We start from the raw sequence: 13610 nt of genomic DNA on the forward strand, positions 1-13610 counted from the left end.
GAGGAGGGTATAGAGAGAAGACTCCATTACCTTAGCCTTGGTCTTATCACAATGATGTAAGGACCTAACATTGAGAAAGAATAACTTCAAAGTACATATCGCTCCCAGTTCTCAGAAAGTGGAGACTTTCAGCATTTAGAAACCACATATCTGCATACTGTATTATCTTTTCCAGTGTCATGTTGAATCTCTCTCAAGCTTACCATCCACATTGTTGTGCACATAAACAACCCTGGTTTGTTCTGACTCAGTCTGCCCCAAGCAGTACGTGATGCCCACCAGGTCTGCCCGGGAGAAGCCGCTCATTTGCACTGCATGGCTGCTGTTCTTGTACATCTGGAATCTGGACCTGGGGTGGGTCATGACAATTTTATTGTCTCTGTCAATCTGGAGGCTGGCATTTCGCTCACCAGTCACGCACAAGAGGTAGAAGTTGGTGTGTGAGGGACTCAAGACGTTGGCCATCAGGGTGATATCCATAATTGCTCCTGTGTCAGAAGAACAAGAGAAGGACAGGAAGAGCAAACGATCTCAGCATAATTCACGCAATTCAAGCCAGGCCGTGCCTAGGCTCTAGAAGAGGAGCAGGGAACTCTCCCACCGGTGAAAGTAGCCGGGGACTGCTTATCTGTGGCATACTTGTGTTTCCTCTTCATGAAAGTAACACCTGAAGAGGGCTATGTGCTTTCTTTCAACTGATATAAACTCCAGTTGTTCCTATTTAACAGATCTGGTTACAGGTAGGTAGCCGTGTTGGTCTGGATCGAAGTAAAATAAAAAAATTCCTTCAGTAGCACCTTAAAGACCAACTAAGTTTTTATTTTGGTATGAGCTTTCGTGTGCATGCACACTTCGTGTGCATGCACACGAAAGCTCATACCAAAATAAAAACTTAGTTGGTCTTTAAGGTGCTACTGAAGGAATTTTTTTATCTATTTAACAGAGACATTGTTTCTAGTAAATCCCTAGTAAATCACCATCTCTTTCTGGGAAGAGCCACTGAACGTTGATAAGTTGAATATATATACGTACACCTAATTGCTTACATCTAATAACAGATACTGTGTGTAGAACTGTTTTGTATTTGTGTGTGTGAGTGTGTGTACACACACACAAACACACAAATTCTTTTAATACAAAGGTACAGTGGATGATGCTCAACCTCTGTTGCTATTTCAACAACACAGCAGGAAGTTCTTATCTAATATGTTAAAAACAATATTATTATTCTGTCTCGGGACACATACAGTACAGATTTGAAAACAAATCATTATACCACAACTTAAAATATTTATCCGTGTATTTGTTTGAATTTGGAAAGGAACATAGAGATAGCTTGTTTGATGAGATAGTACATTAATAGCCTTTGGGCCTCGTCAAATATGACAAAATCCCTACATGTTAAGCATGCCTTCTTCTGTCCACATGTACATACATCACAACACACAAATGTAAACACACCATGTGACAATCAATGTGTTTGTCACACATTATTTCCAGCACAGAAATCCAGAAATCTTTTCAGAAATAACAACAATGCTATTACCAGAATACTTCTATTACACATTATATACTCCACCCTTAGATTTGAATTGATCAGATTATCTCTCTAATTATATTTGTGTGACCCTGACGGCTTGCAACTCTTTATTAACCTTTCTTAGATATGATGTTCTGTTGTCACTTTTCAGAAAACAGCTAATTATATTCTGATGAAACACAGAAGACGTTGCTCTTCTGCTGTTTCATTTCGATACACATTCTCCATGCTGGCAGATACATCCCTCCTGAAGGTTGAACTATGTGTTATGAAGGAGCTATGTGAATCTACTGTACTGTATCTGTTTCTTTACATTTTTTCCAAGCAGCAGTTGCAAGGGACGGGATCTGGATTAGGATCACAGTATGGGTTAACCCTTCCCAATGAAAAATCCACCCTACCCACCTCAGAAGCTATTTCCTGTGTTAGTAAGAAACACGTGAGCACACAGGCTTGAGTATAGCTTCAATGCACAAACTTAGCTAGAGAGCAGGGCTATAAATAATCAATTTGTGGCCTTTTGGGACTGGATGCACACAATAGCTTTTTCCAGGCTATGATGGTATGAGACAGACATGATGTGTCCACTCATTGCACTCTCTCTTATGAGGAAAAGGGATTCACAGGGCATTGCAGTGGTTTGAAACTCTGCAAGATTTATCTGAACAGAGACAAAAGAAATGTACATGTAAACCCAAGCCAACAATGTCTGTATCACCCTATTTTCCTGTAACAACTGCATTCAGCCATGTGGTGGTTCTTTCTATCACCCAAGCATGTGTTTGTACCACAAATGGCAGCCAGAATGATCTCAAAACACTCATTGCCCATGGAATACCACTGGCTGGCATTACCAAAACTGCTTTCCTTCCAGTCTCTATTCACTGTGTTCCATGCCTGGATGGAAAAGGTTGGAGATGGTCAAGGAATTCAGTCTTTGTGAATACAGACTAACCTGATCTACACCTTCCAAACCAATCTGCAGATCAGAACTTAGTTACCTATCAGCTCTTCACGTTCTCCAAATGCTCTGTCACAGACCTTAACTCAGCAACAGCATTAAAGTATGTTTAAAGGTTTGAATTTTAAAAGAAAATATGTCTAAGGACCCCTGCAGATGTCCTTTTTATTTCATATTCATTTATTTCATTATTGGTGGTCATGATGCTGTTGGGGCTGTCTTGGCCTGCAGAAGTTTTGGGGTGGTCACACAGCTTCATTTCCAATCAGTGCATATCCTGCCACTGCCTGTTGAAATCGTGTGACTTTGTTCTAGTTCATTTTTGTCCTGCTTTTCCTGCGCTATAACCTTTCTGGACAGCAATAATGTGGTAGCACTGGGAAGCATCACTAAGAACAAACTAGGAAATAGGGGGGGGGGAATCCACTACTGACACTATTTTTGTGTCCAGAACATGTTGCAGAATACACTCATGATGGAACTAGTATAGGAGGAGCCCTCAAATACGTACAGTATCTAGATGTGGAACTCCATCTAGTTTTTTAAAACTAAAACAACAACAACACACACATATATGAGAGATTAATGTGAAAATGGGATAGAAAGGACTTATGAGTGAACTCATGCAAAAAAATGACACAGATCAGAAACTAACTGATTTGTCCATGGCTCACCATATGGCTAAGATTTTCCACTCTTAGCTGGGAGAGACAAAGAGAATGTTGCAGAAACAGCACATGGGGCTGCACATAACAGCATCTCTGAAAACGTTTAAATCCCAGACCCACCATTCTGGTGGCACCAGGGGTTCCTCACCCAGAGCCCAATTAAACAGGGCTGGCTACTGCTGAGGGTGGTCAACCTGATTAAAATACTGGTCCTGTTGGTAGCCAATGCAGCATCTGCACATGAAGGAATGCAGCACAACGAAGGTGGGTGTTCAGAGAGCTCTGAACAAGATTTCCCCCTTCGTATGCCATTCAAGGATTCTCCCAGTACCACCTGTACCGTAATTGTTGGGTATTTTCATAGTGGTTCCCCAATTTGCTGAGTAGACAACAGGCTGACGCATCAGACTACCTACCCTTAATTGGCTATACGGTAATGAATACCAGTATAATTCTAGAGAGGAGTGTAGCTTGTGGCTTCCTGTCCAGAAATTACCAGATGGGATGGGCATCCCTTTTTATTTAATTTCATAATTTTTATGAAAACAAAAACAAAAAACCTAGAAGTGGTTTACAAAAAGAATAAAACAATAAAATTATCAATAAAACGGTTTTTAAAAAGATAATAAAACATTTAAAAAGTAATTAAAAACAATGATAACCTAAAAGCAGATTAAAATACATCAACCTTCTACCTTTCTGGACAGGCTTGTCTAAACAACGTATTTAACAGACACCAAAAAAAAGAGTACAGCGAAGGCACATGCCTGATATCGATAGGCAGGGAGTTCCAAAGATTGGGTGCTGCCACACTAAAAGACTGATTTCTTACAAATGCGGAACAAGTATTACCGGGTATGTTGCATCATTCTACTGACACTCCAATAGCAGTAAGTTGTACCTTCACATAGATCTGTAACTGCTAGCTCTGCAACCTTCTTCAAGTTCCATTCTTTCTGCCACCAAAACCAATAGCAAACCCACCTCCCACCAACCTGTTAAGGGGGAAAAGGGACTTTACCTGCCAGATGCAAGAAGAGAGTTAAAACACAAAGCCTGCCCAGTCTCATTTTCTTGAGTATGCACAGTGTCAGGAGAGCTCAGACATCACGGATCCAGAAAAGGTAAAGCTGATGGGGGCATTTGCGTTGTTTTTCATTTGCAGAGTGCATCCTCTATGCCTGATGCTCCTGTGTCTTCCATTGCTTTGCATGGGTCAGAGTAGCTCGAAGGAAGTTCACACACATCCCATGAGGAAGACAGATTCTGGTTCTCTGGTTTAGAAAATCCTGCTTTCTGAAGTGTGTATTACGAGCCTCAGGAAAAGAAACTCTGGCTGAGTTTCAGTCCACCTGCTTGGGAGTTCAGATTGTCAGCTCCAAGGCCCTTCCACCCATTCCAGCGCTTTGTTCACTGCCACGTGTTGTTGCAGAAGAGATCAGGACCTGCCTGTTTCTTCCATGCTTGCTTGGAAAGCCTTCCTGGGGTGCTTCAGCCCTGGGGTACACAAACACGCACACACAAACCACCTCTGGGCAGTTCAGGAACTGATTAAGAGTGAGCATGGAATGGGCACAGCAAGAGCTGCGAGTCAGTGGGAAGAGCTTTCTTGGCTGGGATTCAGCCAGAGCAGGAATGGAGTTTGTTGGGGGAGGGATGCTTAGAGGCCCTCACAGACAGCACAGCAATGACATGAAATCCTGTTTCCCATGCACCATTTCCTGCTCTCCACCCATTGTTCCTTGCCTGTCTCTTGCTCCTGCAGGAGGAAGCAATGCACTGGGAGGTTGTTGCGCTGAGCTGCCAACGGAAAGAGGCTTGAAATGAAGAGACACTCCACTGGTGTCCAGGGTTCAAGAAACTCCCTTTAGCCATGTTTTCTAAATCCAAGGCTAAGGAACAAGCCGGTCCCTGTCTGGGAGAGATGTGGTTTTCTTTCTGCCTCTTTTGATGCTAATCAGGAACAACAGTTTACTGTTGCTGAGGAAAGACGGTATAATGGAGTCCTGAAGTTGATTAATCCAGGGGAACTGTCCGCCTCTGGAAGTCTGTGCATGGCTGTGATTACAGCAGTGCTATGCAACTTTTTTACACACTACAGGAAATCAGAGACATGCAGATAATAATAATAATAATAATTTTTATTATTATTTATTATTATTTATACCCCGCCCATCTGGCTGGGTTTCCCCAGCCACTCTGGGCGGCTTCCAACAGAAAAATAAAATAAAATAATCTATTAAACATTAAAAAGCCTCCCTAAACAGGGCTGCCTTCAGGTCACAATGGATGGGCGGTACTGCCTTATGTTCTAGCCCATCTTGTTTTACACAACCATCATTTGTGGATCAGCCAGGTTCACTCATGTACCACAGAGTTATCAACGGGGAGAGGGGGGTGCATGCACCCTCTTCTGTGCCAAGTCAAACGAACCTGTTAAAGATGTAGTTCCCCAACACTCTGAGGGTCAATTCACATGACCAAATACCTATGATGTCAATGTGATCTAAACAGAGGTCAGTACTTGCTGAAGGTTTTATAGGATGATGATAATGGCGACGATGATTTTGTGGAATTCCCTCCTCAGAGAGATGTGTCTGGTAACTTCACTACACAGCTTTCTGCAAATGCTGAAGACACACCTTTGAAACCTGTGATGTTTCTGTGACTAATTTTTTTAACTTTTAAAAATACTGAATTTTAAGTTATTGTAACCCATTCTGGTACTTGCTGGTGAAGGGCAGGTAATAAATCATCACATCATCATCATCATCAACATCATCATCCCATCCTTCCTCCTGAAGGAGATCCAAAGTAGCAACAGCAAATTATAAAATTAAAAAAAACCTTTAAAAGTATTTAAAACATATATTACCACAGTCTGGAAACACTGCTCCAGATGACCTTGGGTTCAAGTAAAGCAGTAACTGAAATTAATATAACCACCTATGTTCCATACTGTGAGTCCAGCAACACATTGGTGGGAAAAGGCAGGCTGCATCCTTTTCTTTGGGCTGATGGAAACAAAATGGAAGGGTGGGGCAATGAATGGCACCCAGTGAAACATCATCACACATGTAAAAAAACAACAACATATGGTAACATATGATTCTATGTTGAATTTCATTCCCTTATTGGATTAGTCACAGATCAGTAAAATCTGGATTTCACAAGAGGGGGGGTGAGGGTTACTACTTGGGTAAGGATGGTATTGTGTGGATGCAACACACATACAAAATATAAAGACACAAGCAGCTTTGAATCCAGAATAAACTCCAGTGTGGATGAGCCCATTATTTGGTAAATATCCCCATTTATGGTTGAAGCCTTGTGGGCAAACTTACTATACTTGTAATCTTGTGAAATAATATTGAGCTTAACTTTCCTCTTTTGTGACCTGTATTTCTGCTTCTGTTTAACCCTTACATGTGTGACATGACTGCTTCGGACTGTTCTCAAAGCTGCACATATACACAGATCACAACATGTGAAATGGTGCGTGAATGCAGCTGGATTTATGTATGTGTTCATGCAAAATAGGATGAAAATTTGCATGTGTGTCCTGGGGCTGGTAAAATGCTACATGGAGCCTAAACATGGTTGCTTGCATTTACAGGGTTGAGGAAGGGTTACTTCCTTATGTTTACCCTCCTAGTGCATAATGTTGCTCTGTGGGACCCTTTTTTGTTTGTTAGCCTACACAGGATTAAGCTTGGGCCAGGAGGGTGGGAGGAGCTAGACAGAGAACAATAGCAGTCGCCTGTTTGGGTAAATAAATATGCTTGGGAGGAAGTCTATAATGTAGCTGCCAAACCACCTTTCCTTTTCTACCCACCTTCCACCTCCACACTTAAAATGCCCCTGTATCAGCAACACAGTCAGGGGCACAGCTTATTTCAAGTGTTGCCCAGAAGATGTGTCCCACTCTGGGTTACACAATGTTAACGTACATGGACGCAGAATTGTAAATATGCAAGTATAACCCACTGACTTCAGTTTTCAAAAGTTCTGGAAGCAAGCACCAATTCACGTGTTCGTACAGTGAAATCAGAAATCACATGAATCCCATCACGTACATTGTCGTGTGTGGTGAACTCGCATGGAAGGGTTTATGTGCTGAGGAACTGTGAAACAGGTGAAGTGGTCCTACGTTGCATTGCATCATGTGGACAGTGCCTCAGGGCTGACGTCCCAGATACTTTCTTAGAGTTGGCTGTGAAACCTAGCTCTTGACTCTAGGCTGAGAAGTGTGACCATAGTTCAGAACAATTCCCCAGCAAAATTTAAGGCCACTTGGAAGAAAGGGAGAAGGGGCTAGGAGGCCTGACAGAAAGTCTGAGAGCACTCTTTATCCTGCTGATAATCTAAAGCAAGCCAGGCCAGGAAGAGGAAAGCCATTCACTGTTTCCGACTATTGACGTGGAGCTCAGGAAAGCGGGTGCCCCTGCAGAGCACTGGGTGGGTGAATCACAGCAGGTCTGGGCTCCCTCTCACCAGAGCCAGTGTTGCCAGCTGCCTGGGGAGGAGTGCCAAAACAACTCAGCTGTGCTCCCTGCGTGGGGCATAGCACCACACTCTTTAAAGAATGGGCCACATGACCAAGAGAAATAAGCAACTGAAACAAACAGCGAGAGAGACAGTACACCGGTCCTGAAAGAACTACATTGGCTCCCAGTACGTTTCCGAGCACAGTTCAAAGTGTTGGTGCTGACCTTTAAAGCCCTAAACGGCCTCGGTCCAGTATACCTGAAGGAGCGTCTCCACCCCATCGTTCTGCCCGGACACTGAGGTCCAGCACTGAGGGCCTTCTGGCGGTTCCTTCGCTACGAGAAGCCAAGTTACAGGGGACCAGGCAGAGGGCCTTCTCGGTAGTGGCACCCACCCTGTGGAATGCCCTCCCACCAGAGATCAAAGAGAATAACAATTACCAGACCTTTAGAAGGCATCTTAAGGCAGCCCTGTTTAGAGAAGCTTTTAATGTTTGATGGATTTCTGTATTTTAATATTTTGTTGAAAGCTGCCCAGAGTGGCTGGGGGAACCCGGCCAGATGGGCGGGGTATAAATAATAAATTATTATTATTATTATTATTATTATTATTATTATTATTATTATTCCTAACATGAGGCACACTCCAGCAGTGGTGTAAGAAGGGGGTTGCAGTGGGTGTGGGCCGCCCCAGGTGTCATCACTGAGGGGGTGAAAAAATGGCAAAAATATGTGTTCTTAAAATCTAAAAAAAACCTCCTGCACCCACCACACACCTCTTCCTACGCCACTGGTAGCTAGGTGAGGCGGGGGACACTGGGTGCCACACTGTGGGGCCTGCAGCGTGTGTGAGCCACGCGTCTCTCCTGAGGTGGAGGCAGCGGGCGGACTGCCTGCAAGCTCTGCACTGCTTTTCGAGTAGCACAGGGCTTGCGGCTGCCCACCACGCCCTACAGCTGAGGGGGAGGCTGCAGAGGGAGGCCTGCCTTGGCTTGCCCCTGGCTGCAGGATGCACGCACTGCACCGGGCACCTGAGTGGCTAGCTACGCCACTGCACCCCAGTGCATGATTACCTGGGGAATAAATACCATAGGGTTGTGGTGGTGGGCATAGTGTGCATAAAAATGTAGCTTAAGTAGCATTTGAAAGTTAGAAGGTATTTAGTTAAAACAGAACCCCTTAAGTTCAAAGCAGGAGGACCGGGATTGAGGGTATTTCCAGATGGGAAGTTAATATTGTAAACGTGTCATTGAGATATTGCAAACAGATTTCTGGGAACTGTTTTTTGTTTTGTTTTTGTTTTGACTTATTAGAATTTGTCTAGAAAGGGTAAATGAAATGGGGAAAGAAATACAGGCTGGCATTTTGGGGCCAACAGTATGTGGATTCTAAGGATTGTTTGGCAAATTGTATATATTAGGCTAAACTTCATCCAAAAATGTGTTTATTAGAATAAATTTGTACTAAAATGCTGGCAAGCTTTTATATATTTTTTCCATTGAAAATTGCAGTGGTAATGTGGAGTAGTGAATTTAAGACTGGAAAATAGCCACTGAGAGAAACAAATTTGACATTCTTCATCCCAAGATGCAGAAAACTTGCATGCATGAGGAGCACTGATGCCCCAACAAGTCCCTGTCTGGAAGCACCTTCAGTCTCTGAACAATTCAAGCTGAGGTTTTTTGGAACAAAGAAGACAGTATAGACAGGAACTACAATAACTAATCTGTCTGAACTTGCTGATGTGATCAGAATAAGCACTCCTTCCCCGAAACAAAAATTGTCAACAACACACAGGAAAAAACATCAGGAAATACAAAGAAACTGGATTGCAATGGATATTTTTGCCCTTCCAAGTCAATGAGATGTTAAAGATAAGTAATTAATCTTAATGAGTAAGCAAGGTTATTATGTCAGCAGAACTGGAGATACAGAAAGCACACCAGATGAGGTGCAGGTTCATGTCAAATCTGATAGTATTTGGTGGATGATAAAAGACCCTGATGTTGGGAAAGATTGAGGGCACTAGGAGAAGGGGACGACAGAGGACAAGATGGTTGGACAGTGTTCTCGAAGCTATGAACATGAGTTTGACCAAACTGCGGGAGGCAGTGCAAGACAGGAGTGCCTGGCGTGCTCTGGTCCATGGGGTCACGAAGAGTCGGACACGACTAAACGACTAAACAACAACAACAAAAGAGCCATGCTTTAAAAAAAAGAAAAAGAGCAGCAGCTTTAAATACCTCAAAACTGGAGTGGGAGGCAGATGCACCATGTGCCATGAGTTGGTATTGTTGGGCGCCAGAAAAGGTCTACACCCCAACAGGGAGCTCACTGCTATCCCATGGAGACCCCTAGCTCTATCCCCTTCCTCCTTCCTATTGCTGCTGCCTGTTCAGTCTGCCTTCACTTACCTTCTTCCTATGTGTGCTTGTGTGGATTGGGTCCAATGGGAGACAGCAAGTAAATGGGTGGTGCCAACAGCATTAAGGAACAGGTGGTCCTGTTACATTCCAGTCTATGAAGATGTGGAAAAAATCAATTGTTTACTTTCTTACAGAACTATTCAAAAGTCTTAGAACACCTTCTCTACTACCCCCCCCCCCGAGTCCCCCCTTCCCCAAAGTTCTACCTGGTTTTCACTTACAGGGGAAATAACATATTAACAAACATATTAACTAACAAATCTTAGATTAAGGTAACTCTCAATCTCAGATTACCTTTCACAGGCCCACTCAGGGAGGCGGGGCACTGAAGGCATCTTGCCTAAGGGAACCCCAAAACATGGGGCCAGCGCTGCAAAGAAATTTAAATGAGTTCATTGCATTACTGTACACTGCAGAAATTGGTGGACAGATTCCATCTGAAGCTTTTTCTGTGAGGGTACCTGGAGATGTTGAATACAAGCAACAGGAGATTTTGTTCAAGTCCAGGGTAACTGACAAATCAGTTAAAGATTAACAAGTTCAAACAATATACATCCAAATTCTTAAAAAAAACTCAAATGCAAAATTCATCTTCCAACAAAAAGATGGGGCAATTGGGGCATGCCACTAAAATAGACATTCCTATAAGAGAAGAGGAAGGTGGTCAAACTAACACCAATGTTTTAAAAAGGGCAGAGGGGAAAGGACAGAAAATATTAAGCCTCTTAGCCTAATATTTGTTTTAGGTAAACTGGAATAAAGCACTGTTAGATCATTAAATATATAGAAGAACAAATCATAGTGGATAAATTAAGAAATTCATAAATATGAGAAAAATTAAGACAATTGAAAAATCCTTCTTTTTTTAATAATAATTTTTATTAGTTTTGTATAAACAAAGACAAAGACACACATAGAAAACAAACAAATAAATTTTTCAAATCTTATTTCTTAACATTGTATTTGTGACTTCCTTGAATCTCTTCTTCCTGATGTTCTTAGTATCTTAAACTAAATTATGGCGGATTTTCTAATCTTAACTCAAAATCTTTTCCTTAAAGTATCACTTTAACCTCCTCCTCCTTCTTGCCCCATCACCCGGGTCCCCTCCTGCCACGAGAGGAGCCCGTGAGATGCGGCCTTCCAAAAGAGATCCATTTTTGTGTCTGGGTTTCCCTCCCCCCCTCCTCCACCCTCAGAGCACCCCCTGCCACCAGGTGCTTCCGAGTAAAGAGAGGGAGAGAGGTAGCTCTCTGCCCAGACACCTATCTAAACATAACAATAATTATTACAAATCTAAATTTTCCTTCCCCAACCATTCTTCTTTCTCCCTCCAGAAAATTCAATAATTATATACAGTCATTTTTCTAGTCAGAATCTTAACATTTACTTTTAAACACTCTCCTTCCCCTCCCCCAATGTCATTCCCCCAATTGAACCAACATTTCCTTTAACATGCCAAAATTTCAGAGACCGTTGTTCAGCCAACCTGAGTACCTTTTAACTAAAAATTTTATCCCACCCCCCGTCTTTCCCATTTCCCCTTCTAGGCCTCTGCCCCCCCCTCCTTCTGCATTTCCCACTCCTCCATCTTCCCACTCCAAGTTTCAGTCCCTCCAGGGTTTCTCTTTTCTTGCTTCTTCATTTCATTTTGTTGTTCATTGGCCTCATCTTCTTTCTTTTCAAATCCTTGTTGTGCCTCATCCAGCTCCTGTTTTTTATAATCCAACTCAGTTTTGTCATTGCCTCTGTTTCTGACTCATTAATCTTGATCTGACAGTCAAAATTGTCCTTTGAGTCCTGCTCTTGTAGCATAATTTCTGTACATGATGAGCTGAAATGTTGCAATGTCTTCTGGGTGTCTTTCAGTATTTGCAGATAGTCTAACACTGCCTCCTGGAAGGCCAGGGCATAAGTTGTTTTCATTCTTGCTCTTAACCGCAAGCAGGCAGGAGATTAGGAGACAAAAGGCACTAGAAATTTCCTTCCTACTACACGATCGCCTCCATCTTGGCTGTCCTTTCCCATTGTTTTTAACTTGTCCATATATCAAATCCCATCAAATCCCAGTTCAGGTTAACTTAACTTTAAATTCTTCTTGTGATAAATTGTAGTGTTGCACAGCAGTTCAATATAATTGTCTGGTCTTTTAACAGTTTTGACAGCTTTTGACAGCTGTCAAAGCGCTTTCCCCCCAGCAATCTTGCTGGTCCTCAAGGGGTGCCGACTCCGGGAGACTGAGAAGGGCTGCCAAAATCTTCCTTTCTCTCGGGTTTCCCAATCATTCAGATTCCCTTTCGGCTTAGGGATAAGTGTTGCGCCTCTTCATTGATCATTAGGAAGAGATCGACTTCCATTTTTTAAATCTCCTCCTTCCCCCCCCCAAATTACGCCAAATTTATCTCAAAGTCCAATTGAAGATTCCACTTACTTTTTCCTTTAATTTTCTTTGGAAGAATCCACAGCTAACAGGCAGAAGACTCGAGGCTTCGCTTCTCGGAGGTAAGCTGACGTCCAAAATGGCTCCCGCGACTCTCCACTCCGCTGGCTCACAGGGGCTCTATTGATTCCCTGGGCAGCGGAGGAATCGCGGTCCGGAGCTCTGCTGGACCTGCGCCCCCAGGACGCTCTTCCCGGGGTTCTTTTGGGGAATCCGCTCGCCCTGCGGATTCCCCCCCCCCGCGATGCCAGGGACCTCGGAGCTCGATGTCACTGCGTCCTCTCGCCGGCGCTGCAGACCGGAAGTCCTTCTAAGAGCTCCTGCAGGCAATCTATTTATTGAGCATTTACCCTGAATTGATTGTGGGGTGTTTACACAACTTTTCAATGCATCTCTACATCACTTTCCTAGCCATAAAAATACTGTAATTTCTTTTCAAAAGTTGATTTGTTGTGCTAGGGCAACAGAGCACATTATACTTAAATTTTCATGTATCCATTTGATTTCATCCTGCAGACTACTGCCCGTCTGGAGATGTTCTGAATGGCCACTTCCCTAGCAGACAGGCAAAGCTATTCTTCCCCCCTCTCTCCTTGACACCTTATCTCTGATACTGAAATTAATTGTTTCTCTAGGTAAGGTGCCTGCAAATTAACCACCCATTTAGCTTACATAATGACAGTTTTAGTTTGCCTCATTTATTTGCTGCCTTCAGGGTTGTTGGGTTGGGGTTTTTTTTTGTAAATGGGACTTAATACGAATGTTCACTAACTGAGAAGTTATCTTATTTTCTGAGCAATATCTTATCTACAATATGTGAATAATCTGATTGGAGCTTCCCTCCTGGGTTAATATGGGCTTCAGGGTGGGAATTATTTTTGTCAGGATGGGGAAAGCGCAAAAACACCCTTCCCTACTCTTCTAATACTGTTCAGGGGTACAGGACCTCAGCAGGTATTTAAGCATGAAAAACTGTGCATATTAATTGCTTTGACACAATTAACTTCATGTGGAGTTCAGCCCTAAGTTTCACTGAAATAGACACGGGTACCAGAAGTGATGCTTAGACCAGCCTCAGCCTTGGGGCC

General features: G+C 43.0%; 1 protein-coding gene across 3 annotated transcripts in view; it reads right to left on the reverse strand.

Annotated features, from left to right (window-relative positions):
- TIE1 (tyrosine kinase with immunoglobulin like and EGF like domains 1) overlaps positions 1–10174 on the reverse strand; it is a 36940-nt gene extending 26766 nt beyond the window's left edge. For 2 of the 3 annotated variants that reach the window (XM_035122927.3, XM_035122926.3), the window contains exons 1-2: positions 4191–4780; positions 204–488 (exon numbers count right to left, since the gene is read on the reverse strand). In XM_035122927.3, coding sequence (XP_034978818.1) covers positions 204–488; positions 4191–4239 — 334 coding nt within the window. In that variant the 5' untranslated portion in view covers positions 4240–4780. Of the gene's footprint in view, positions 1–203; positions 489–4190; positions 4781–10070 lie in introns of those variants that run through there. The other variant, XM_088674103.1, reaches the window with a different exon arrangement.
- Positions 10175–13610: the final 3436 nt, after the last annotated feature.

This window comes from Zootoca vivipara, chromosome 7 (assembly GCF_965207765.1).
Source record: "Zootoca vivipara chromosome 7, rZooViv2.hap1.1, whole genome shotgun sequence".
Classification (NCBI taxonomy): Eukaryota; Metazoa; Chordata; class Lepidosauria; order Squamata; family Lacertidae; genus Zootoca; species Zootoca vivipara.